General features: G+C 43.9%; 2 protein-coding genes across 2 annotated transcripts in view; one reads left to right on the top strand and one right to left on the bottom strand.

The window, feature by feature from the left end:
- Positions 1 to 21,630, bottom strand: part of COPS8 (COP9 signalosome subunit 8) — a 118,779-nt gene extending 97,149 nt beyond the window's left edge. The window contains exon 1 of the mRNA XM_086956301.1: positions 21,470 to 21,630. Coding sequence (XP_086812427.1) covers positions 21,470 to 21,547 — 78 coding nt within the window. The 5' untranslated portion in view covers positions 21,548 to 21,630. The remainder of the gene's footprint in view (positions 1 to 21,469) is intronic.
- Positions 21,631 to 22,015: 385 nt separating this feature from the next.
- On the top strand, positions 22,016 to 24,196 carry SLC30A6 (solute carrier family 30 member 6). Its single transcript, XM_086956300.1, has one exon. It carries the CDS (start codon positions 22,135 to 22,137, stop codon positions 23,485 to 23,487), a length of 1,353 nt encoding a protein of 450 aa, XP_086812426.1. The 5' UTR covers positions 22,016 to 22,134; the 3' UTR covers positions 23,488 to 24,196.
- The last annotated feature ends 640 nt before the right edge of the window (positions 24,197 to 24,836 follow it).

The raw sequence follows: 24,836 nt of genomic DNA, 5'->3' as shown, positions 1-24,836 counted from the left end.
TCCTAGTTGTTTTCACACCAAATTAAATATTTTAGTTTGCACTACTGCAAATCTTTGCAAAATATTCCTTACTGTTTGAGGGACATGTGTTACAGGTGGTGTTATGGTATAAAGAGTCACATCAATAACATCTACTTTATTTACAAACATGGAAGCCCCAGCCCTTCAGCGTACATTCTCAGGTCAGTTTACCACCCACAAAAACACTTCGTCATCACTCCACTGCCATTAGGCTGGTTGTTTTTTAAACAAAGCTCTATTATTGTCTGGGCGATGCAACTTCAATTAAACATGTTTTTGGTTTTGACCACATAGGAAACATCAGAACCCCAAAAATACATTGGACGGAGAAAAGCCAAGAAACCCACTTATTAAGCACAGATATGGCAAATAAAATAAACAATGCATATCTTAAACCCATCAATAAAAACTCAAAAAACACACATATAATCTTACACCATACACCAAACATACATTAGATTTAACCCACTGCATCATCATGCACACAAAAACTCTAAGACACAGAGATGGCCAAAGGCTGCCATCTCAGCAGCACATCCACGTCAAGCTATATTCATACTGCAACTGCACCCATGTACCAGGGTTTGCTCTTTCCGGCTCACTCCCTTGCAACACTGCACTGAGGCTCCCAGCCTCGCACTATTGCCTCTCATCTCTGCCTGTTGCCTCTTCCCATTCTCACTCTTTCATTCTTGCTTTGATTTTTCTGCTCCCACCTGACCTTTTTGCCTGCTTTTTCATATCACTTTTGCACTGACACTCTTGTTGCTTTCTTTCTCATGTGTTTCCCTTTTTTCCATTCATTTGTGCATCCTATTCCAGTGGTCTTGCCTCTTTTTAGGTCTTGTGGCGTTAACCGCACGAAAGCGCGGTCTCGCCAGAGACCTATAGTGACTGGCTCTGCTTCCCAGGAGACAGGAGATGGGCAGGCGCGAGCCCTGGAAGGGGATCGGCTCGGGCCGCTCGCAGACTGAAACACACGTGCGCACACCCATCTCCTGTCTCCACTGCAAGCCTGCTGGTTACTTTCACTTTCCATCCCCCCACCAGTCATCGGGCCCTTTTTACACACGCACGCACATACATACACACACACACACACACACACACACACACACACACACAGGCACACACACAGGCACACACACAGGCACACGCGCACACAGGCACAAAGGGAAAACACGCGCGCGCACATCCCCCCTCAAACCCCAATCACCAAGTTCTTTTCGCGTGTCCCTCTCTCCCTCAGCAGGCAGCGGGTCATTCTCAGCAGCAGGTGGGGCTCTCCACGAGCACGGGAGCCCCGCTAGCTGACACGCAAATCTTCCGGCTGACGGGCACAGGAGCGCTTCAGCTCAGGAGCGCCGGGTAGGCTCCCGTCTGCTTCCTGTCTTTTTGCGGCCCCGCCCCCGTCCCAACACAGGTTGCCTTGCTTCCTGTTCAAGCCGGGGTGCGGCGGTGAGTTTTTATTATTTCATGCAACTAATTTTAGTGTTTTTATATAGCGCGGACTCTACCCTAAGGCGTCTGAGCGCTTCACAATAGGAACAGTAAAGATATATGAGGAGAAAATTACAAGTGTGCAAATTACAAAAGCAAATGTATAACAGCTGTGAGCCCGTGCCTGAGGTGCATCATAACAGCTGTGTGAATAATAACAGCTGTGAGCCCCGTGCCTGAGGTGCATCATCAGAGCTGTGTGAATAATAACTGCCGGCAGCCCCGTGCTGAGGTGCATCATCAGAGCTGTGTGAATAATAACTGCGTCAGCCCAGTGCTGAGGTGCATCATCAGAGCTGTGTGAATAATAACTGCGTCAGCCCCGTGCTCAGGTGCATCATCAGATCTGTGTGAATAATAACAGCTGTGAGTCCGTGCCTGAGGTGCATCATCAGAGCTGTGTGAATAATAACTGCGTCAGCCCCGTGCGTGAGGTGCATTATCAGAGCTGTGTGAATAATAACAGCTGTGAGCCCATGCCTGAGGTGCATCATCAGAGCTGTGTGAATATTAACTGTCAGCATACTCCTGCACACACTCTCACTGCTCACCAATTCAAAGTTTGCTAAACATTTTATGCAACGCATTGTCATACACAATGCCAATAACTCAAACTTTAATGCTGCGAGACCTATTGCATTGTAAATGCTTGTTACTTATTGCTGTTGTTCTTGCTTCATTTGACATTTTTGCTCATTCGTCCTTTTCCCACTATCTCTTGCCTCCTTTCTTGCCTTTTTCTTTTTGTGGTCTTTGGCCATTTCTTCTCTCCCATTATTTTCGCCTCTGCCATTCCTCCCTCTCCTCTGCCACCTTCTGCTTTTGTATCCATTCTCTCCTCTGCACCCTTTCCCCATCCTGCTTTCAAGTCGCTTGCTCCTGCCCAAGTGGACCCTACCACCGGACCTACTTAATGGCTGATGCGTTCAACTGATGTGCCAAATGCAATACCATCTGCGCCTACCCATGACTCCCCATGCTCAGCGCCAGACTCCCGTCCTTCCTCCCACCCACCGCAACCCAGACAACTCCGCAACTGACCTCTGTACCCTGACCACTGGACGTGCCGTAGCTTGCTGCTCCTGAGCCTCCCAGTCCAACACGGATTGTGCATTCTCCTGCACCTCCTGACGCTTCTCCTCCGCACTCCCCATCAGTGCCCCCACCCAGCCCCCTTCTCCTCCTGTGCTAAACACAGGATAATACAAGCAGAATACAAAACACCCTAGTGCACAACTCACGCCCCATCTTGACTTGCCTTCTCCTTAACACTCGATTGTCAGATGCGCCATCAGAGTATGGGACCTCCTGCACCACCTCTCCCCGGACCAACTATTCTTGATCAAAACCTGGCTCACCCAGACTTTAGCCCCAGACACTGCAGTTGGTATTCCACAGTGGTTCAAAATCACAGGAAAGGTAAAAAACCTACAAAGGGCGAAGAAGACTAGCCATCTACTAAAAGAATAAACCCACTGGTCCATTACCTCTGCAAACTTCAACAACCTCCTAGGACACCTAGCCTTTAGGCTCCACATCTCCATCAACACAATCCTATGGGTCCTGCTCTACTGACCTCCCAGCCTGAGACGCAACATCGGAAACACCACCACAGACTTTATCACCCAACTGGATCTCGACTCCTACTCCTCGATCCTGATCAGCAACCTCGATTTCCACAACACGCCAACCAAAACACCAACAATCTTCAGGAAGATCTACACACATTGGGACTCACTAAACAAATGAAGGACCCAACCCACAGCACTGGACACCTCCTTGACCATCTCTTTGCCAATAAATCTGGCATCACGGTGGACAAGCCCAACCCTCTCACCTGGACCGACCACTGCCTTGTCTGCTTTGTGCTGCACCTACCTCCACCATTGTGTAACTGCACCCTCCAAAACCACTCAACGCAACTGGAATAGGATCCCTGAGGAAACAGACATAAGAGGGCCAAACCGGCTGTACCAAGGCATCTCTAGAACCATCATCACCTTCAATGCCTGCATCACCTGCTGCGCAGACCCTCTAGCCCTGCTCCAAACCATCAACACCCTCTGGACGAGACCTTCAAGCTAGTTGGCACACAGAAGAGTGGAGACTCTCCAAACGTTGTAGCAAACAACTAGAATGCAGGTTGAGACACACACACAACGAAAACAAACACCTACAAAGTCGTATTCTGGTTCTACCTGCAGCAACTTAGAATCACCAAACGCTCAGCATGGACCAAACACATTGAGAACAGCACCTACAATACCAAATAACTTTTAGTCGTAGTAAAAGGCTTCACTAACCCCCACCACCACCTCCACCGCAGTCACCCTGTCACAAGATCCTTGCACCTAGCTTTCCCACTACTTCAGCAATCAACTCAGCACCATTTACAACAATTTTGCTTCCCAACTGGACCCATCCACTCTCACCGCCCTTCAGCCAATGACACTAACACCTCAGTAACCTCAATGAACTGCTGGCCTACGATAACCTTGTTGGAGACCGTCCACAAAATGGGCTCCAACCACTCAGCACACCCATGTGATCCCTACCCACACTTCATCTTCACCAAAAGGTAGACACCATCTGCAGTACACTCACTCCAATACTCAATGACTCCTTCACCACAGCTACTTTCCCAAAACACATGGAAACACACCATTGTACTATCGCCCTCTAAGAGACCCTCCACAGACTCAAAGACGCTGGCAAACTACCGACCTATCTCCCTGCTTCCCTACCCAGCCAAAGAACTGGAAAAACTTGTAAAAAGTGTCTAGCATGCCAACTCAATGATAACCACAGCTGAGAGCCCTGTTAATCTGGTTTTCAACCACACAGGCCTCGAAAAATCATTAAAAAAAGTTTACTAGACCTTCAGATCTAGGGACTTAAATAATCTAATGCACCAAAATAAAATGCTCTTGACCCATAAACGGATTTCAATTGATGCAATACTGGACAAATATTTTAATTAACTGAGCTGGCATTTTCTTCTTTATCACACATGAGAGCACCTTCAAGTACGAGAGTTCAGCAAGTCCACTGTACAAAGAATACTTTTGTTTAATTTAATAGACTAACCTTTTGCTCCATATAGAATACAAATCTAGCCACATGGAGGCTGACTTGCCTCTTAGCTCCTTAACCATATTGTCATCAGGGCAGGGGCAGGAATGTTTCTCAAATCAGGTCTAAAAACAATCACTTTTAATAAATACATACCTGAAGCATAAAGTGGTAGCCCACTTATTTACAATCAGCAGATTTCAATTGAAATGGCTGCAACATTTCCCTCCGACGTGGTTTTACTGATAAAACCATAGAGTGTATAATTTTTAGAAATCAAGTTTCTGCAAATATTTGTTATTTGCGCATCACCAAGTGTTCCGATTTGTTTTGCTCCAATTTAAATCTTTGCATCACACTTCTGAATTACAAAACAATGTTTTCGTAATTCCTGAAATATTTTGAAATACTTGTGCTATTCATTTACAAGTTGTTTAAATGTTGCATGTTAGAAAGAAAAACTGAATCTTACAGTATTTTGTTTCACAAGAGAAAGAAAAGTAAACACCATTTTCCTGGATAAGAGGAGAAACAATTAGTAAAAAGACAAAATGACATTTGACCTCTATCCTTTGTTGTGTTTATATCTAGGACCCTAATTCGATATTCCCGATTTATGCCCTTATGAGGTTATAATCAATAATATCCTGATAAAGGCATAAGAATCAGATCCATATTCAGCAATAGCCCATGCAGTCCAAAGCACAGCACGGCAACTCCCATCGACTCCTTGAAAGCACAACGCGTTCTTTAAACAAACCAAGCCTCCAGCAGCCCGGGAAATTCCCCCCCCTGCTTTTGTTTTGATTTGAACAAGAACTCTTGGAGTCCAGCAAGAACTGTTAGTTCTTGGTGACGTCTTATGTCCAACCTTACGTCAAACCCGGCACCTTTCAGGTATAAAATACCAACAGTTGCCTTAAGCAAACACACAGTGGTTTGGAGCAGAGCGGCCATCTACTTGCCCGAGAGCCCAGCAGATGCGAAAGCCCCTCCCGTTTGTCGCACTGAGAAAGACGCTGTCTCCAGCCGAGAAAATCCAGCTCCGGTGTTACCAGCCTACCCTTGCGGGTTGCTGGGATATCGAGTCCTGAGGAAAGAGATACCAGACCTCCCACATTCTATTACCAAGGTACGGAGCTGACTAAACCCTTAAGAAAATTCTTGATGCAGACTCTTGGCAAAATAATCTTAACCAACTTAACTTAAACTGCTACTTACTCATCCCTTCCCAAGTATTAGGCTTAGGTCAGGTAGACCGGGGTAGGCTTAGTTAGAAGCACCAGTTGAGTACGTTAGTCAATGTATTTATGTATGTATATATTTTATCCATTTTAAAGTATCATATGGCTAAGAAACCACATCAATGCTTTTACAGTATTATTTCCTTATACTACTTTTACTGTACGCACTTTACTTTACTTTAAGTATTGCAATTGTGGCAATTCATTTCTCTTGCATGAGAAGGAAGACTGCTCAATAAATAACACCTTTTATTGAAAACGCCCGTCTCTCTATTTCTCTGCACTCTGGTGAAACTAAGTATGCACTGCTGACTGAGTGAAATAGCTGTCTATTGTTTTCACACGACTCTAGAGATATTCTCTTATTCTGAGGGAGCAAAGTTGTCATGTTTATGCGGTTAACGGAAACTGAATCCCTTCTTGTCTGAGCCAGGGGAGCTTGTCCCTCCCTATTCGTTCAAGAAAGTTTCCAGTGACCTCTGAGCTAGCTGGCGCAAACCAAAATTAAGTTTAACATAGTCAGTAGAGACCTAGATGACCTCAGTCCTACGTCTACACTGCTGTTTATGTTATTCCGATGCGCAGAGCCTATAGGGAAAATAGGAACTACACTACATGGCGCCCAACGTTTGGTAAGGCGATAATCTAACGCAAGACACTAGAGTAACTCAGTCGTGCTTTTTCACACAGACCCCTTTTTCCCGTAAAAACTCCAATAGACGTCTGGAGTGGGTGAAAGGTTAATATCCGCCGGAACTTAGTAGGATGAGAATCCTATGTATTCGTTTTTGGTTTGATCAACGTTGAAGGATACAGTGTTCCAAAATATTGTGCACCTAATCTTTGTTTCCTTGAAACTGCAACAAAAAGCTTTCCGTCAGTAAGAATGGTGGAAAGTGACGAAACAGAGAGAGCTAGAATAGCAGCGCAACTCATGGAGGATGACAACCATCCAAGAAAATTGCCTGAGTGTTATACTCATTCCGGTCAACGTAAGGAGAACTATAACTCTTAAACTTATAAAAAATTGACTGACATCACGTGGTGGTACAGTCATGTTCGTGGTAGAGGGCCATGAATATAGGCAGACAGAGGTATTCTATTAATGGATACACTTTCCAGCAGCAAATGCTACAACAAAAGAATTCCACTATTACAAAATAGAGGAACCTCCGGACGTGGAAATCCCAATAAATTACCAAGAGCACCTGCTCTGGTTTAATGGCGCCCTAAAACATAATGATCACATCACCAGGCTCGGTCCACTAGGTAGACCAGGAGCAACTTGGCCGGTTCGAGCCAGCTACACACCACATCCAGACATTGATAAAATGTCAGTTCCTGAACTTTTAGCTCAGCTAAAACTCTTAATTAAAATACAGACAATTGGTCCAATATGTCATGCAGACTTCAACAGTCCAAACAACAATTAATATTCCACAGCTGACCCCTCACCAGGGGAACACAAACAAAATCACACCACAGAACATACAATCATGTCTTGGTAAAGTACCCATAAAACGGGAACAAATTCCATTCTGGTTAGCACAAAAAATTACTCAAATAGAGGCAGTATTTCCAGATACTACTCCTACTGAGAAACACAGAATTCGGACTGTCTCCCAATGGGGATCGCGCCACATGTGGAAGACTGTGACACTTGGGGCACAGTCTTTGCTTCGATCTACACAAAAACACATGGTGTCCCGTCTATGGCGGTCATACCAGATGTATTAAGACAGATTCAAAATGAATACGGTCCAGAACCTGCTTTAACCCTGGGTATGAAATTACTGAAAGACTTCAAGCAGGTCTCGGCTATATTATTAGCCAATATAAAAGGAGAAGCAGCAACTGTGGCGATCCGCCAAAAATTGAAGGAAACAGATATAGCAGCTCAACCATTGGAACTTGCCAAAATCATAGAAAAATCCTATGAAGAGCTAGGAAGAGATAGTTTGGGTGGGAAACCGGTAAAACCCTAACTAACTGAAAATCCTGAAAAAACATTTATTAAAAATAATTTAAAAACTCCAAAAAAGAGTTGGGATGGTAATAAACAATCCACTCCCAGGGAAAAGCATTTCCAGTCCAGAGGAAGGTCTCCTCAGCGTAGAGAGAGATCTCCAGGCCGAGAAGACAAGTCTCCCCAAATGGAGCCCTCTGAAAAAAACCTTGGCGATAGGGATAAAATATGAAAACCAGACAGATATCAAGCTGTTGATACACGTCCCTCTCGATCCTTCTCACTCATCCTCACAGAAATCGGAAAGAAGAGGACGATCAGAACACAGAGAAGAAGAGCACGTCAAGTCAAGTCCAAAGGCAAGAAACCTGCTCATCAAAGTAAAAAATTACAATTTCCCAGAAAGAAGGTAGCAAGTGTTAAGATTAAACATGCCGAGGACACTGAGGACACAGCTGAAAAATGGAGAGTGGGCCCAGACAATGCTAGACAGCGGAGCAGAAGTGACCATAGCTCAAAAGATCCTGATGAATCTTCTGGAGACAGTGGACACGAATGAGTACATTCAAGTGGAAACTGCAGACACACGAGTTAGTGTGCCCCATAAGCTATATGAAATAACATTACCTATAGAGGGAGATAAAACTAGGAAAATAAAAGGTCTCTTTTGGGAAAAACTTTCAAAAGGCTATGACATTCTGTTAGCTAAGAAAGACTGGCCACCAGAGTTTGTCAGGGAGTGCCCTCATGGCGAGGAAATGATTATGCCTGCCTTCTCGAATCATATCCCGATTCATAAAAAATACACATTGGCAAGAAAATGGGCAGTGGCCCAAGCTCCTGCTTTATACAAAAATCATGTAGGGTGGGATGAGGATTCACCTCACCACAAAATCCAGTTAAAAAATCAGCCCACTGCACAAAGGCAGTACCCAGTTAAACAAGAAGCTAAAAAGCAAGTCAGGGAGATCTTAGATCAACTTGAATATCAAGGGGTGATCGAAACATGCACCTCTCAAATGAACAATCCTTTGTTTCCTGTCTCCAAGCCAGACGATTCATATCGTCTAGTTTTGGACTACAGACACATTAACTCCTGTAGTAAAACATTTGCAGTACAAAACTCACACAGTGCTGCACTAATGAATAACATTGTACGCAAAAAATATAAAACGACATTAGACATCTCTAATGGATTCTTTTGTCAAAACATTGCACCTGAAAGCAGGTATTTGACTGCTTTCTCAATAATGGGGTCACAAAAACACTTCTGTCGACTCCCACAGGGATTCAAGAATAGACCAGGATTATTCTCAGCAAGAGTAACAGAGTTACTACAAATATACGACGATGAGGCATTATCCTATGTCGATGACATCTATCTCACAGATGATGACCTGGAGACTCACTTGAAAAGAGTGAACACCTTAATACTCGGGTTTGCTTCAGAGGGTTACAAATTCAACTTTAAAAAGTCACAAATTGCCCGTCTTACTGTCCTATTTTTAGGATATGAATTATCAAGTGAAGGCAAAAGCCTGGCAGACAATTTCTTAGAGAAATGTGCTGTACTCCAAGCACCAAAAACGCTGAAGAATTTACAATCAATATTAGGTTTCCTGAATTTCAGAAGAACATACATTCTAAATTATGCCAAGAGGGTTAAACCTCTCTATGAATTAATAAAACCAGATTTCAAACAAACCAATTGGACTCAGAAACACACAGAGATTTTGAGATCACTACAAACAGACATGTTAACTAAAACAAAATTGCAAACATGTGAAAACACACGCAATCTTGTAATCAGAGTCATCCCGGGAAGATGCGGATTCATATACCTGACCTCTAATGAGGGAGAAACGGTACCTATAGCTTACAAATCACATTTGTACACTAAAGCTGAAATAAAATCCAGTTCTACGGAAAAAATTCTGTTAGCGGTTCAATCTGATGTAGCAAAAGAAAGAGCCCAAGGCAAAAGGATAACTGTTTTTACAGCAGAATCAGCCCTTGAGGCATTAACGTGCGCACGCAATTTAAATGCTGTGGCATTAGATCCAGAATGGATACAATGGGAAAATTCTCTTGCTGCAGAAGACGTAAAATACTATTTTGACCCGAAACTGATGAAACTAGATGATCTAGAGTACGAACAAGAATATCCTCTGCCAATCGAAATTCTGCCTCTAGAAAAGTACAATTGTGTAATCTACATGGACAGATTTGCACAACACTACAATGTAGTGCAAAAATCGTACAAAGCAGCGTGCGCGATTGTTAAAGGTCGCTGGCGCTCTGGTAAATTCAGACCAATGATTACCAAAACTGAATCAATCAGAAACTGTTCAGCTGAACGAGCTGAAATAAGATCTTTAAAGATGGCGCTTGAAAATGCTGATCGTGAATTCCCGACACTAATTGTGTGCGATTCGTATTTCTGCGTCAAATCATACAACAGTGACATGCAGACATGGATCAAAAACGGTTACAAAGATGACACAGGTGCCACAATAAAGCATAAATCGCTTTGGGAACAAGTAGTTCTTTTAAAGAAAGAACTACAGAAGACTCACATGATACACACACAGTCATCAACGTGATGGCGTTCACGTTGCAGGGAATTCATTGGCTAACACAGCCACAGCAGAAGCACTTCAACCGGCTTCCGTAGCCACTGAAAAGCGTTCAGAAAAACACATAGATGGGGAAACCATGCTGGCGGTAAAAGCCTCACTAAAAGGCGATTATGCAGCATTACCTCTCAACTATCCACTCAGTAATACATACATAATTGATGCAAACTCCGTTCCTTTTGCTCAAATCCCTGGAGTGGGGGATAGAGTAATTCCAAACACGAACAGGAGAGTCTTCCTGATTGAAGACGCACACATGGGACTAGGTCCGAGGCACCAACAGATCTTGAAATCTTTAATAGAATTACAATCAGAGTACTGGTGGCCGGGAATGAGCGTGCAAATTTACAAATTTGCAATGGATTGTCCAGACTGCAACAGAGATCGCAGCTGTGAACCGGACCAGGATACTGCCCGGACATCTTTGTTAGAAAGCTTCAGGCATTCTATGATACAGAAATCCAACCAGAGAAATGCGTCCCAATAATTATTAAGACATATTAACTTGATTATGTAGACCAGCAGCATTCGGCTGACACCAGAACTGTTATAAAAGATTTGCGAGTCTATATCGGCACATACGCAATTGGCATGCTACATTCTGATCAGGGTCCTGCGTTTAGCTCTCGAGCTTACAAAGAGGCCATGAACAGCATGGGCATCGCATTGCGGTACTCTTCTCCCTTCCACCCTGAGGGAAATGCGGTTGTGGAAAGAAAAAAACGGGACATAAAGTAATCTATAACGGCGAGGGTATTACGTTCGGGTGATGGGTGGGTCAAACATTTAACAAGTGTCCAACGTAGTCTTAATAATCTGCCAAGAAATCCTCTAAAAGGTCTCACTCCATACGAACTATTGTTCGGGACTAGAATGCTTATTCAGGATCTTGATAGTCATACTTCAGTGGTAGAAGAAAAATCCTTTGATATCAAAGATCGTTTGGCTGTTTTACAGGATTTAAATGAAACAAGAAAAAACCTGAGTAACAAAGTTGAAACTACAGCCGACAGCCACTGAAGAAAAACCACCTGTCCCAGCAAGACCTGTCTGGATTCCAAAGATTGGGGATCTGGTCAGAGAAAAGATCGCGGTAAAGAAGGAATTTGGGCCTTCTTACAGAAAAGCAGTACCTGTCTTAGCTATCAGCGGAACAAGATCAGTTGTACTACCGCCCCTTGCTGGTAAAAGGGAGAACAGAGTTGTATCCATTGACCTGGTAAAACCAAAATCATGTGGCCAGTAATAAGTAGCAGGCCAAGTGGACTCTCAAAAAATAGCAGAATACCGAAATTTGCAACAATCCAAGAGGCTCATGCTGAGAGACTAATCAAATTTGATGAAGCTGCGGTGAATAAAAAAAAAAGGACTAGGCAATAATGCCATGGAACTAGTGCCTCTTGAAACCCAAATAACAACGGTTCATCAAGAAACACAAATCTACAATGATTTAGCCTCTGACTATTCTAATGAAACAAAGAAAAATGCAAAAGCAAATGAAAATCCAGGAAAAATCCCAACAATCGACAGAACTGCATCTGGCTACTTCATCAACTTCGACGATTTCTCAGAAGATCCAAGCGAGCATGACGAAACGCCTCCAACAAAACTTTCAAAGACAAAGTAATTGAACTTTTTCACCAACTAAAAGAAACATATCTGATATCACCATGGATTGAGGTTTGGATTGTGTTAGGTGTACTTAATCTCCTGCTTTGGCTCATCATGGTTCTCTGTTTGGGAAAATTCATTGATGGAAAATATAGTGCAATGGACACAGCAAGTCAGAACATCAACTTGGTCCTAAAGCCTCACATATCCTCTCACATCGAGAAAAGAGAACTGACATCTGTAAACATCTCAGCCAAACTACTACCCGGTGGGGTAGCATGGGACAGAACTGATTATGACATTTTTGGCCCGGTTGAGCTCTTGAAGTATCCACACCAGTTCAAAGTTTCATTAAGTGACTTTGTGAAACCAAGTACCTTCTCTGATGACTGGGACATTGAAAGCATTAATAATATGATGTCAGATTTAGTAATGTCAGCCAAGTTTACAGAACATGATTACTTGCAGGGTTCATCGAATTATGAAGAGTTATACTGTTACAACCATTATGGTGATCACTATTTGCATAAAACTGCTCAGCCTAGAAATGTTTTATCTTATAACCAGTGGGAACACTGTCCAACTCCACCAAAAGGTAGTTCAAAACATTTTATGAGAAATTCCAATACTTCTCAGGGTTTAATAACAGTGATCCAGAAACGTTTTATTTCAAAATGTTAAGTAGGACGGGAATGAAAACAATGTTGACAAATACTAAACTGATTTATTCTGAAATATTTTATGACAAACTGTCTACATAAGGTATCGAATTTTGGAAAAACACCATTGAAACAAAAACGATCTGGGGTTCCAAAGATTGGCAAGTACAAGGCCTAGAAGCACTATTTAGGGCCTGCATGATCCCAGAACAAATAATATTCTTGAATGATGCAATTCAACAAACTACTTGTCTTGGCCTAGCTAAGATAAAAGATTTAAATAAACCGTCTATTCCGAAACCCATAACTGATAGTGACAGCACTACAGATGTGGAGATAGACGTATCCCATATTTTACACCAAAAACAGAACGCATCCCGATTGGAAAAAGTGGTTGATCTGGCCAACAGACACGAATAACTGTCAAGATAGATTCCTGAACAAAACACAGGGGTTCAAAATGACCAGACCCTAGATACTCCCAGAGACAACATCCAGGGGTAGTTACAACATACAGTGTAGGGAAACTATGCCTTGAGTGGCTAGAGAAATCCACACTAGCTGAAATTAAGCAACACTTGACTTTATTTAAAGACGGTGCTGACTTGCGTGATTTCATAATGGGACCACGCAAACAGCGTCAAAAACGTTTCATAGCGGCCGGTACATACGCTGCGTACAAAGAAGCATGGAAAGTAATGCAAATTGAGACAGCAGAAAAAATACGATAAATTGATCGTATAAATTTGGAAAAATCACTTTCTGTTGTGGACAATGGGTTAACGACTCTGTCCTCCAGAAAATATTCACTGGACAGCATTGTATCATCTGCTTTTGATATAATAGAGCAGGACTTACTAATGTTACAACATGGTCAGTCTCAAATAAGTTCTATTGTACAGCTTGGTTGGACATTGCAAAATCTGCGTTCAGGCTACGTACCATGGCGTTTAATCAACACAACGTCATTATTCGGCATCTTTAACCTTACTGATAAACAAATCAGTTTGGCACAAAAAGGAGCAGATTATACGATTCTAAGCATTGAAAAACTCGAGAGATTACCATTGACAATGTCAGAGAGACCTGTCATTGAATGGATAATACATGGAACGATTACAATTCCGATAACAACTTTCCAGTTTAAATACTGTCAAGAGTATATACCTGTAGGCCAGTATGAAAGGTTGGGTAAAGAATACATCAAATCAACCTGGGATTTACCTTATACACACAGATGTTGTAGTGAAGAGAACAAGGAGGTATTTCTTAGTGGTAAAAATTGTAAAAAAATCACTAAGCGGTACACTTCTGTGTCAAGGTATCAATTTGCATGGAGCCTGCGAAGGGTCTTCAAATAACATTTCATGTCACCTGCATGGCACGCCTGCAAAACAGATAGCCATTTTTTAGACCACTTTCTAACGGCAGTTACGTTTTAATAAGTGACCAGAGCTGTTGTGGCATGCTGCCAGGAAAAGCCTATCTGACAACTGTAACTTTCAGGGCCATTTGCTGTATGTAGGTATTGTATCCACACAGCAATCCAGATATGGGGGCTGCGTTATGGCCTCGGTTGAATATCTCTTCTATTCAAATTGATATTTTAAGCAGAATGAAGTCTATTCTTTTACAGACAACCGTGCCGTTAACGTCATCAAAAGAAATGTATGATCTGCAAGTTGCAAGGACATCAGCAGAGATACATTCCCTTTTATCGACAAATTGCCCCGTGCATTTCGTAGAAATACTAAGCCAAATCTTAAACATGTCTGATACCAGTGGCATCGCATATGTATTTAAGACAATTTTTTCGGGACTGTTAGCACCCTTTGAAACAGTTCTGGGCATCTTCCCGAATTTTGTCCATTCTGTCTTTGGCCGCCTACCCTTAATCTTGGGACTCGTGGCAGGAATTTTATTTTTGCTTCTTCTGCACCGATATGGCAAGCCAATCCACAGACAAGACTCTAGCAAAGATGGAAGAAATGATCCTAGCAATACGATACCGAGACCGTATCACTAAGGTCCTCGGATTGGCCCGGCTAAGAGATCCGAGTACAACCTGGTTACTTTCATTCAGACCGATCTGGCAAGATTGCATCACACCTGTGCTTCGATGTCTGCTATGCGGAGAAGACAGTGTGTTGGACATCTGTCTTACACTACAATCAGCAGTACCAATGGATATCGATACTTTGCTAGGTCCTGTAACGACTCATGCATCGTGTTGTCCCCAGCGGCTACCGATTCTGATGACTGCATTCGTCAAGACTTCCCCACTACGAATAGGTGGCGGTGAAGTACGAGAGGAAAGCAGCACCAAACAGGTACAGCCTTCTGTGAGCATTGCTGATCCAACCATTGATGATAGCAATCACGCAGAGAACTGCACAGTTGCAGTATTTTCTAACTTGGTCGAACTTTCACCTGATGTGGTAGACCAATTTTTTGCAGGTCTGTCTGAAATAATGTTCTCTCCAATCAACGAGAATAACTCTTAATAAAAACAATGAGCACACAGCGTTCCCTGAACTCTGAATTCGGCCTTCAGTTTTTTTTTATAAACAAAGCTACAGAAAATATTTGGAACTCATTTTTCCCTGAAAGCGAAATTATTTTTGCCCATTTTTCAAAATATTTACCTTTTTTTGGCACATGGTACTCTGCTTAAAGTAGAACTATTCTTAGAGAACAGAGCTTCTATTTTTAGGATACTAGAGACAATATTTTACCTCAGCCTCTAGCACATATACAGCAATTTGTATAAATATGTCATTAAATGGTCTCAACCTTCTTTTCTGTATTTAGAGCCATTTCATGTGTAATTTTCGCAATTCATTCAGCTGATATATATATGTATTTATCTGAATGATGCCACTGCTTGAAAAGCGTACAGTACTATCACTAAATTTCGTGTATTTACCTTATACCATTTCAAATGCGAAATATGTATTTTGGTGTGGGTCGAAAACACACATGCATCGTTGAATGTTTACTATTGCTTACTTTTTAGTAATGATGGACATCAATCCGTGGATGGGTGTTGTGTTTATATATAGGACCCTAATTCGAAATTCCCGATTTATGGCCTTATAAATCAATAATATCCTGATAAAGGCATAAGAATCAGATCCATATTCAGCAATAGCCCATGCAGTCCACAGCACGGCTACTCCCATCGACTCCTAGAAAGCACAAAGCGTTCTTTAAGCAAACCAAGCCTCCAGCAGCCCGGGAAATTCCCCCCCTGCTTTTGTTTTGATTTAAACAAGAACTCCTGGAGTCCAGTAAGAACTGTTAGTTCTTGGTGACGTCTTATGTCCAACCTTACGTCAAACCCGGCACCTTTCAGGTATAAAATACCAACAGTTGCCTTAAGCAAACACACGGTGGTTTGGAGCAGAGCGGCCATCTACTTGCCCGAGGGCCCAGCTGATGCGAGAGCCCACGGAAGCCGCCCCTCCCGTTTGATGCACTGAGAGAGACGCTGTCTTTTTCTCCAGCCGAGAAAATCCAGCTCCGGTGTTACCAGCCTACCCTTGCGGGTTGCTGGGATATAGAGTCCTGAGGAAAGAGATACCAGACCTCCCACATTCTATTACCAAGGTACGGAGCTGACTAAACCCGTAAGAGAATTCTTGATGCAGACTCTTGGCAAAATAATCTTAACCAACTTAACTTAAACTGCTACTTACTCATCCCTTCCCAAGTATTATGCTTAGGTCAGGTAGGCTTAGTTAGTTAGAAGCACCAGTTGAGTACGTTAGTCAATGTATTTATGTATGTATATATTTTATCCACTTTAAAGTATCATATCGGCTAAGAAACCATATCAATGCTTTTACAGTATTATTTCCTAATACTACTTTTACTGGTTCTGCATTGGCTCCCTGCCTTCTCGGAAGTGCAGAGCAAAGGCGTGTATTACATGGACATCTGGACATCCCCCGTCGCAGCCACATCTCCGGACACCTGAGAGACCTGCACTGGCTCCCGGTCAACAAGAGAATCACCTTCCGTCTCCTCACCCACGCACACAAAGCCCTACACAACCAAGGCCCAGGATACCTCAACAACCGCCTCAACTTCTACGCTCCCAAACGCCAGCTTCGATCGACCAGCCACGCCCTCGCCGCCGTCCCCCGCATCCGAAGAGCCACCACAGGGGGACGGTCCTTCTCCTACCTCGCCGCCAAGACATGAAATTCCCTCCCCACCCACCTCCGCCTGACCCAGGACCACCTCGCCTTCAGGAAGCAACTCAAGACCTGGCTGTTCGAGCAGTAGCGGACCCCCCTCCCCCAGCGCCTTGAGACCCTCTGGGTGAGTAGCGCGCTATATAAATGCGATGATTGATTGATTAGCACCACTCCTGCACATGTATGTCCGTTCCAGATTCACAAGGCGTGGAAAGAAAGGAACACCTCTCCCTAATATGCATGCTTTCAGACAGCTTCCACACTTTATATATTGTGCTACAGAACTTTGTTTCCACCTCAGACAACAGGATTCCAGCTGTGCTGCAACTTCAGGATAAAGGTGCTGGCCATGGACCCGCACAATGTCTCCTTGGTGTCTGAGCTGGGGACAAGCTACGTTGTCTGATTAGTAAGTGGGCACCATGCATCTGAAGTCTATAGGAGACTGGGAAGCAAACATGTATGTTGCCAAGCGCAAGAGTGGTTGCAGCCTTTACTTAGGTACTTTCCAAGTCACTGGCCTGTCTATATCTGGGCCATTTTTGTGACCATTCCACTTCCCGCTTAAAATCTTCAGTTGAATCGCAAGCAACAAGCATTGGCATAGCCAATAGGTCTCGCCTTTGGGACATTATATGTGTTTAGCCATACAGCAGTTGATGTTGCACCAAGGATATTGTGCTGCTTAATTAAATACTTATAGGGTCCCAAAGGCGAGACCTAATGGCTATGCCAATGCTTGTTTCTCTTGCCCTCAGGATGAAACATATGTCCTTGGTGAGGTACCACCCTTCCCCAGCCTTGGATGGAACTTCGAGGGGGGGACTTTGTTAAGTATGCGATCACAAGCTATGATCATGGGCAGTGATCGGAAACCACATGTATGGAATTTGCAAGAGGCGAGGTGGGCAGAGTGAGGCTCTAAATGTAACACTAAGGCAATGATTAACTGATGTGTTCTAAGGGCAAATTTTCGGCTGATCAGACTAAAAAAGAGATGTAATACAGAGAATAAATGTTCCGTGAAAACCCTTCTTTATCCGCAGTTACTGAGACAGAGCATTCACTGCAACTGATGCAAAGCTTTGTTGAGTGTTGTTTTTTTAATTTACATTTTATTTCTAGTTGTTACTCTGTCACTGTGATAAACTCGTGGCTCTAACAAATGCATAAACATTCCTATCTCACACTCTGCTATCACGAAGCTGCATTTGTCTCTCTGGCTGCCTTGCACCCAAAGGGTTCACTACCATTGCTGCTTTTTCTTTGAGTAGTTTTTAGGTCTTGCCTGTCGATGCGCATGCGCATCGAGCTTGCGAGACTATGGGGGCTTAAACACTCTTTAACCAACTTGCAAGGAATCGTGGCGATTCCTTGCAGTGCCCGTGAAATTTAAGCTCAATGCGCATGCGCATTGAGCTTAAAAGCGCGTGCACATGCCCCCAGCCGCCTGCCTTGCCCACTCTCTCACAGCCTCCCCCAGCTCCGCCCCCTCACTTCTTGATTGCACGGCCGCTAGGCCGTGCCTCCCCTACTCTCCTCCCCCCTCCTCCTCCTACTCTCCTCCCCACTCTCTCTCTTACAGACTCTGCGTGCCTTATTCGATGCAGAGACGATTAGAGTTCACCATCCTAATTTATAGACACGAATAATAATTTTCGACGACACACTACTTTTAGGGCGACGGCTCCACTGTGTTTTTTTGGTCGAGCTGTTTTCAGTCGCTAGACCGTAAATGAAAGTTCTGCCTCTTTAAGAGCCCGGCGAGCTCTTTGTTATGGTAACACGGCAAAGCCCACATGCCCCCAGCCGCCTGCCTTGCCCACTCGCTCTCTCACAGCCTCCCCCAGCTCCGCCCCCTCACTTCTTGGTTGCACGGCCGCTAGGCCGTGCCTCCCCTACTCTCCTCCCCCCTCCTCCTCCTGCTCTCCTCCCCCCTCCTCCTCTCCTCCCCACTCTCTCTCTTACAGACTCTGCGTGCCTTATTCGATGCAGAGACGATTAGAGTTCACCATCCTAATTTATAGACACGAATAATAATTTTCGACGACACACTACTTTTAGGGCGACAGCTCCACTGTGTTTTTTTGGTCGAGCTGTTTTCAGTCGCTACACCGTAAATGAAAGTTCTGCCTCTTTAAGAGCCCGGCGAGCTCTTTGTTATGGTAACACGGCAAAGCAGAGTTCTTACTGGTTTGTAGAATGATTCTGTTCACGCCAGACTTCATTGTTGAACCGCTTTGCCTCACTCCCGTGCGCTGTCTGTAGCTGCTAATGGCAGATTCCTCTCCACTTGGAGATTGCAATGAAAATATCAGCCAATCCCGGGCCGTGCTGCCACAGAGCATCAACCTCTTACTTCAGCAGCTGGGTCGGTTAGGGACTTCGCTCAAGGACACCAGATTTATTTATTTTCAAAGTGTTGTTTCTAGGTCTCGTGCCAGTAAGGAGTATCTGCTTTACTGATGTATTTCGGTACCTGTTTTATTATTTAGTTGAAGTTCCCAACTGTTTGTCCTGTTGCGAAATTACCAAACTGCCCCTCTCCAAAGAAACTCGGGAGCAAATAGGAACACGCTCCCTTCGAGCCCTGACGTTTTTCATTTCAGCCGCATTGAATTCAGGGCAGCAATGAAATCACGGTACCACAGCCTTTTTGAGTTTTATGCGGACGGCGCATTTTTTGTAATTTCAGGCTCAAAATAGCTAATCTCGAAGGAAAGTGAGGCAAGTTTTTCACGTTGGGAGAAACACGCATGCTCTCTTTTAGATTTGCTTGATGTTCAAGGTGGTTACTATGATGTCTGTTTATTCTGCCTTCGGCACAAGCGGTGTTTAAGTGGTATTATTTATATGGCATTACAATTGAAGATGTGGTCTAGTGGCATAGTTACTAATTAAAGGACTTGCAGCCCGCCCACTGCTTATCATTTGTTGAGTCTAGGAAATGTGAGCACTCTGTATTTTGCATCCAATTCATGGAGTACTCGGATGCAATTTTACACAGCTTAGGTTGTTTAGTTTCAAGTACAAGTAAGTAGTCCATTTCTATTTCCTTGCCTGCTAGGTCTTGTAATCCTGGACTTGTAATATGGAATTTGAAGTTACACTACCAAAAAAAGGTAACGTCACTCAGCGCCAGGTGATTATTTTCAGTTTCTCCGACATCAGTATGTAATCAGCTAACTCTGCCTTTCCTATGTAAACACTGGCCCCATGTGTTGTATGGTAAAACGTCCTATTACAAACCTGAAAAGAGGTATCCTACTTTCAGTTTCACCCACCGCATCCACCACCACATCCACCGCATCCACCACCACCACCACATCCACCACATCCACCATCACCTCCACATCCACCATGACATCCACATCCACCACATGCACCACCACCGCATCCACCACCACATCCACCACCACCACATCCACCACCGGGTGCAAATGCAATGTTCTTGGATTTTCGTCACAATAAAATACACTGAACATAATCTTCACAAAATTAATTTACAAACGTTTAAGCTATTGCCATTATAAATTACAATAAATGTTATTTAAGTATTAATTATTTTCAAAATTAAAAGCCATTGTTATTTGCAATATCAATACATCAAAAGTCACGTAAAGACAACACACATTGCATTACAAATGCTATAGGTGTCACATTTGCGAAAGTTAAAACTATTGACATTGTAACTGACAAAGCTATTACTTTTGCTATTTTCAAAACCAACACATAAATAAAAAAAGAGTGTCCTTTACAATACCAATTGCTCAAACTTTCCTAATGCGAGACCTATTGCATTTCCAATGCTTGTTTAGCTCTCCAAACAGTACTACTAGTTTCTCACTTTCCCATGACTGCCATGACTTTCAAAATTAAACAAAACCTTTAGGATAGCTATTAGGCATCATATCTATGCATAATGTTTTCAAACTGAAAGTGAAAATGTCTCCTCCAAACGCTAAGCTTTTGAATGCAGAGTATGAAAATAGGCATTCTGTAGAACTAGCTCATTAAATGTGCAAGCTGTTTAAAAATACCTGTATTTCCCCCCCAGAAAATCCTTTCAGACTTACAATTCATAATGGCACAGAGAAATGTTTCTGCATACATTTAATTATACTGTTGCTTAGAATTTGGTGAAAGAACGGTTTATGAATTTGTGAGGATTCTTGTCCCCTCTATAAGGCCATGCCCTTCTTTACAGATGCCACGCTTCTTTACAGGAATCCTGTTTCATGGCCTTGTCCCTTTTGAAAACCCCATCTTTTCCATCACAGTAAAAGCGCTGCATCCTGGGTAAACAGCTTCGGCATATCAGCGAGCTGTACAATACGTCCCAGGTGTTTGAAAGCAAGTATGCCTATTTATTTAGTAGCTATAACATTCCGCCATGTAGTAGGACGTTGATTTTAAAAAGGCACACATGCGTGTGATTAACCTGGATTGAGTTCGCCACAATTGTTGATCGTTTCGCACAACGATTACATCTAAGCCCGCGTCGAGAATTGACCATACAACAACAAATCCAATAGCTCGGTTCACAATCCTGCGTTACCTCCAGCTCTTGCTCCTCGCTCTGTTCCAGCATCTTCCGGAAGCTCACCGGACTCTCAGCCATCACAGCCCCAGGCATTCTCCCGATAGTGTAAGCTGCAAGCAGCACACACTTCAACCGCCAATGTTGCGCTTCCGGCGCACGCTGTCACAAGGAGGAACTATCAGAGAAGCGTGCGTTCCAAGCCTCTCTAACCTCAGATGGGAAGGTAAATGTAATGACGTAGGTTTACTGCTATCACTTTCATTGGAAAACGAGAGGTAGCAACTAATAATAAAAATAACGGGTGGACTTTGGCTCATATGTCGCAGTCGCGATAAAAATATGCAATCGTGTTTACATATTATGATTGGTGTTAATAAATGTTACTATCTATTAAAGAGTTTTGTCATCTTCATGTACGAGAGCTTTCATTTTACCCACTCCAATATCTCTGGAATTATTTCCAATTCAATATGCCTCCTCTTAAGCTAGTATGTCAACTCTGTTTATTACCCTTCTCATTCGTACACGGTCGCAACACTGTGCGTTTTAAACGTTCTCTCCAATCTAACATGGCTGCCATTATGACGTTTCCCACCTCTGTTGGTTAACGGAAGAGAAGCTGTGTTGTGACGGGCTTGTCTGATCATCTCCGGACCCCAGCGGAATTTGACGCGGCTTCCATGACTTACATACACTTGCTAGGGCGGCGGGGGCCGCGCTGGGCGAATGGGCTGCGAGAACTACGTTTAGCTGTGGGCTGGAGGGCGCTGCTTATTGTGGCTCTGCATGCTCTCAGCCTGGTTGTGCTTGTACGATGGAGCGGTGCTTCGCGCAGTTTGGCACTACTGGCCTACGCGTCGCTCTCTGTTTTTGGACTGCTGGGTCTGCTAGGGGGTCTGGCTGGCCGCTGGGTCTCTCTTCGCCGCTCTCCGGTTCCGCCACCCGGTGGAACCCATTACTCCTTTGGCCTGGCTCCGCGGCTGGGAGTATTGACCGCATTCGCCTCTGCTGTGCTGGCGCAGCTGGGTTCCTTGCTAATCCTGAAAGAGAGTGGAGAACGGCTGCTTTCTCCGCCAGAGGAGCAACAGGTACACCCTGGTCTTCTGCCGCTGGGCGCCCTGCTAGGCCTACTCTGCAACCTGGGCAGCCGCCTTCTAGCTCCCAACCGCGCACTTGCATCTGTTTGCCAGCTGGCGGGCACAGGCTGGCTACAGGAACACGTTGCCGACTTGAGCCGTAGCCTCTGCGGAATTCTACCTGGCCTGGGCCCTCTGCTGCTTCCTCGAATCAACCCATTTCTTCTTTTGGACCTGGCAGGAGCCATGGCGCTACTGCTAGCCTATATGCTGCTGGACATGGCTGAAGGATACCAGGGGGCAGACGTGGCCGCCGCTGCAACAATCGCCATCATGACTTGTGCCACCATGCACCCTGTCAGTGTTTATAGTGGAAAGGTGCTGCTGCAGACCACGCCTCCCCATGCAGCAGGACAGCTTGATAAACTTCTTCGTGAGGTTTCCACCTTGGATGGTGTTCTGGAGCTACGCAACGAACACTTCTGGACACTGGGCTTCGATGGCATGGCTGGCTCCGTTCATGTTCGCATCCGACGCGATGCCAATGAGCAACTAGTGCTGGCCCACGTCGTGCATCGCCTGCATGCATTGGTTGGTACGCTAACCGTTCAGATCTTCAAGGACGACTGGGTCCGGCCTGTCTTGGCTCATGGTGCAACCCCCCCTAGCGTAATGAATCTGCCAGATCACTATGTTATTCCTATGCCAAAGATGGTCGACGATCTGAGCCCAGCAACTTCAACGCCGCTAAAACCTATTAGTCCTCCACCAGAGTTTGCTTTCAACACACCAGGGAAGAACATGAACCCTGTCATCCTCCCAAGTCCCCAAACTAGACCATACGGTCAAGGATTCAGTTATGGCTTTGCACAGCATGCTAGTGGATTTAATCCAAATTTTAGGACTGGTCTCCTTGGCGCACCCAATAGATTTGGGACAAACAATCCTGGGTTCTAGTATTATTTTCATACAGACTGCATCTATTTTCTTAATTGCTGGAATTGTTGCCTTTTCTCCCTCATGTTTACAAGTACGATTCATCATGTCTTGGCCTTCAGTTCTGATGTGATCCGCTTTTTAACGATAGGACATTCCAGCAATGGCTATGTATTTTCATAAAGGTTACACCAAGCAGTATCAAAATGTATTACCCCACCAACGATATTTTTATGTATTAATCAAAAGACTAATAATAACTGTGTTTACTTAGTAGTTGCTCCTTGTCATTTGGTTGGGATTTCAAAACAATACTTACTTGTATGTATTTCTAACCTTTGGGTTACTGTCGTGAATGTGGTTTGTAGGGACATATCCGAGTACAAGGTTGAATTCAAGTGCAGGTTTGCATTTTAATCACATTGGCTTCCAGTTTCCCAATACTCAAATATTGAATTGTTAGGGTCCTTGTCATTCTCATCATAACGTTCTTAGAACATCTTCTATCAGCAGTGGCCTGGAAACATATATGTCTCTAGAGTTGTCATTCAGTGCCCCAGGATATTTGTGATTCCTTCTCTAATATTCATTCCTGCTAGGTTCACTGGGTCAGACTTTAATTGACTTGCCATACCATTGTACACATAATTCTCGAAACTACAGAAAATTGATAACATTCTACACATGTAATTCTTTTTGTCTATAAATTAAAGATGATGTTCTTCCTTTGTAGAAACGTTATGTTTGTATCACTCCATCAGCAAATCGAAGAATCAGTAGGAAAATTGCTGCCAGACTCGCGTTCGGGGAGCCACGGTCCAGGTGGAGGCTGCGAGGCCTCAACCATGCAGTTGAATTTGTTTGACACTGATGGCCCAGTTTACAGTGCCATATTAGTACAAGCCCAGTAGAAGTACAAACCTTCTTGTGTTTGTCTTAAGTCAGAAGCTTTTTTGGGGAGGTAGTTTGAAGGCAATCAGAACTCAACCATCAATCCAACAGACCCAATAAAGAGAATGTCCTGCCCACTGCTTAACTTTGCAAAATAAGAAACCACTTTAATCACAGTTTTACTAAATACTATAAACTCTTCGTATACTGGTCAGTGTTTCTGGTAGCTATCCCCTGTAGGCACTTAACCCTTCTGGCTCCATCTGTATCCCTCCCAGCCATCCTCTCCTGGTTCTGGGTTCTTACCTGTTTCTAAGGGCAACCAAGATTAGCGTAAATTGAGCTCAGGTGCAGCTGAAACAGCCATAATTCAAATACCCTCTTATTTCAATTCTGGCCTATGAAGTTTTGTAGAGTTCTTTCAAGACCCTTTAGTCCGCCTTGCACTCAAAATCCCATCCCACATGCACTTGTGTGTG

Source organism: Lissotriton vulgaris, chromosome 2_1 (genome assembly GCF_964263255.1).
Source record: "Lissotriton vulgaris chromosome 2_1, aLisVul1.2, whole genome shotgun sequence".
In the NCBI taxonomy this organism is placed as follows: Eukaryota; Metazoa; Chordata; class Amphibia; order Caudata; family Salamandridae; genus Lissotriton; species Lissotriton vulgaris.
Note: the sequence above shows the minus strand (reverse complement) of the source record. Positions and strands in the feature narration are given on the sequence as shown.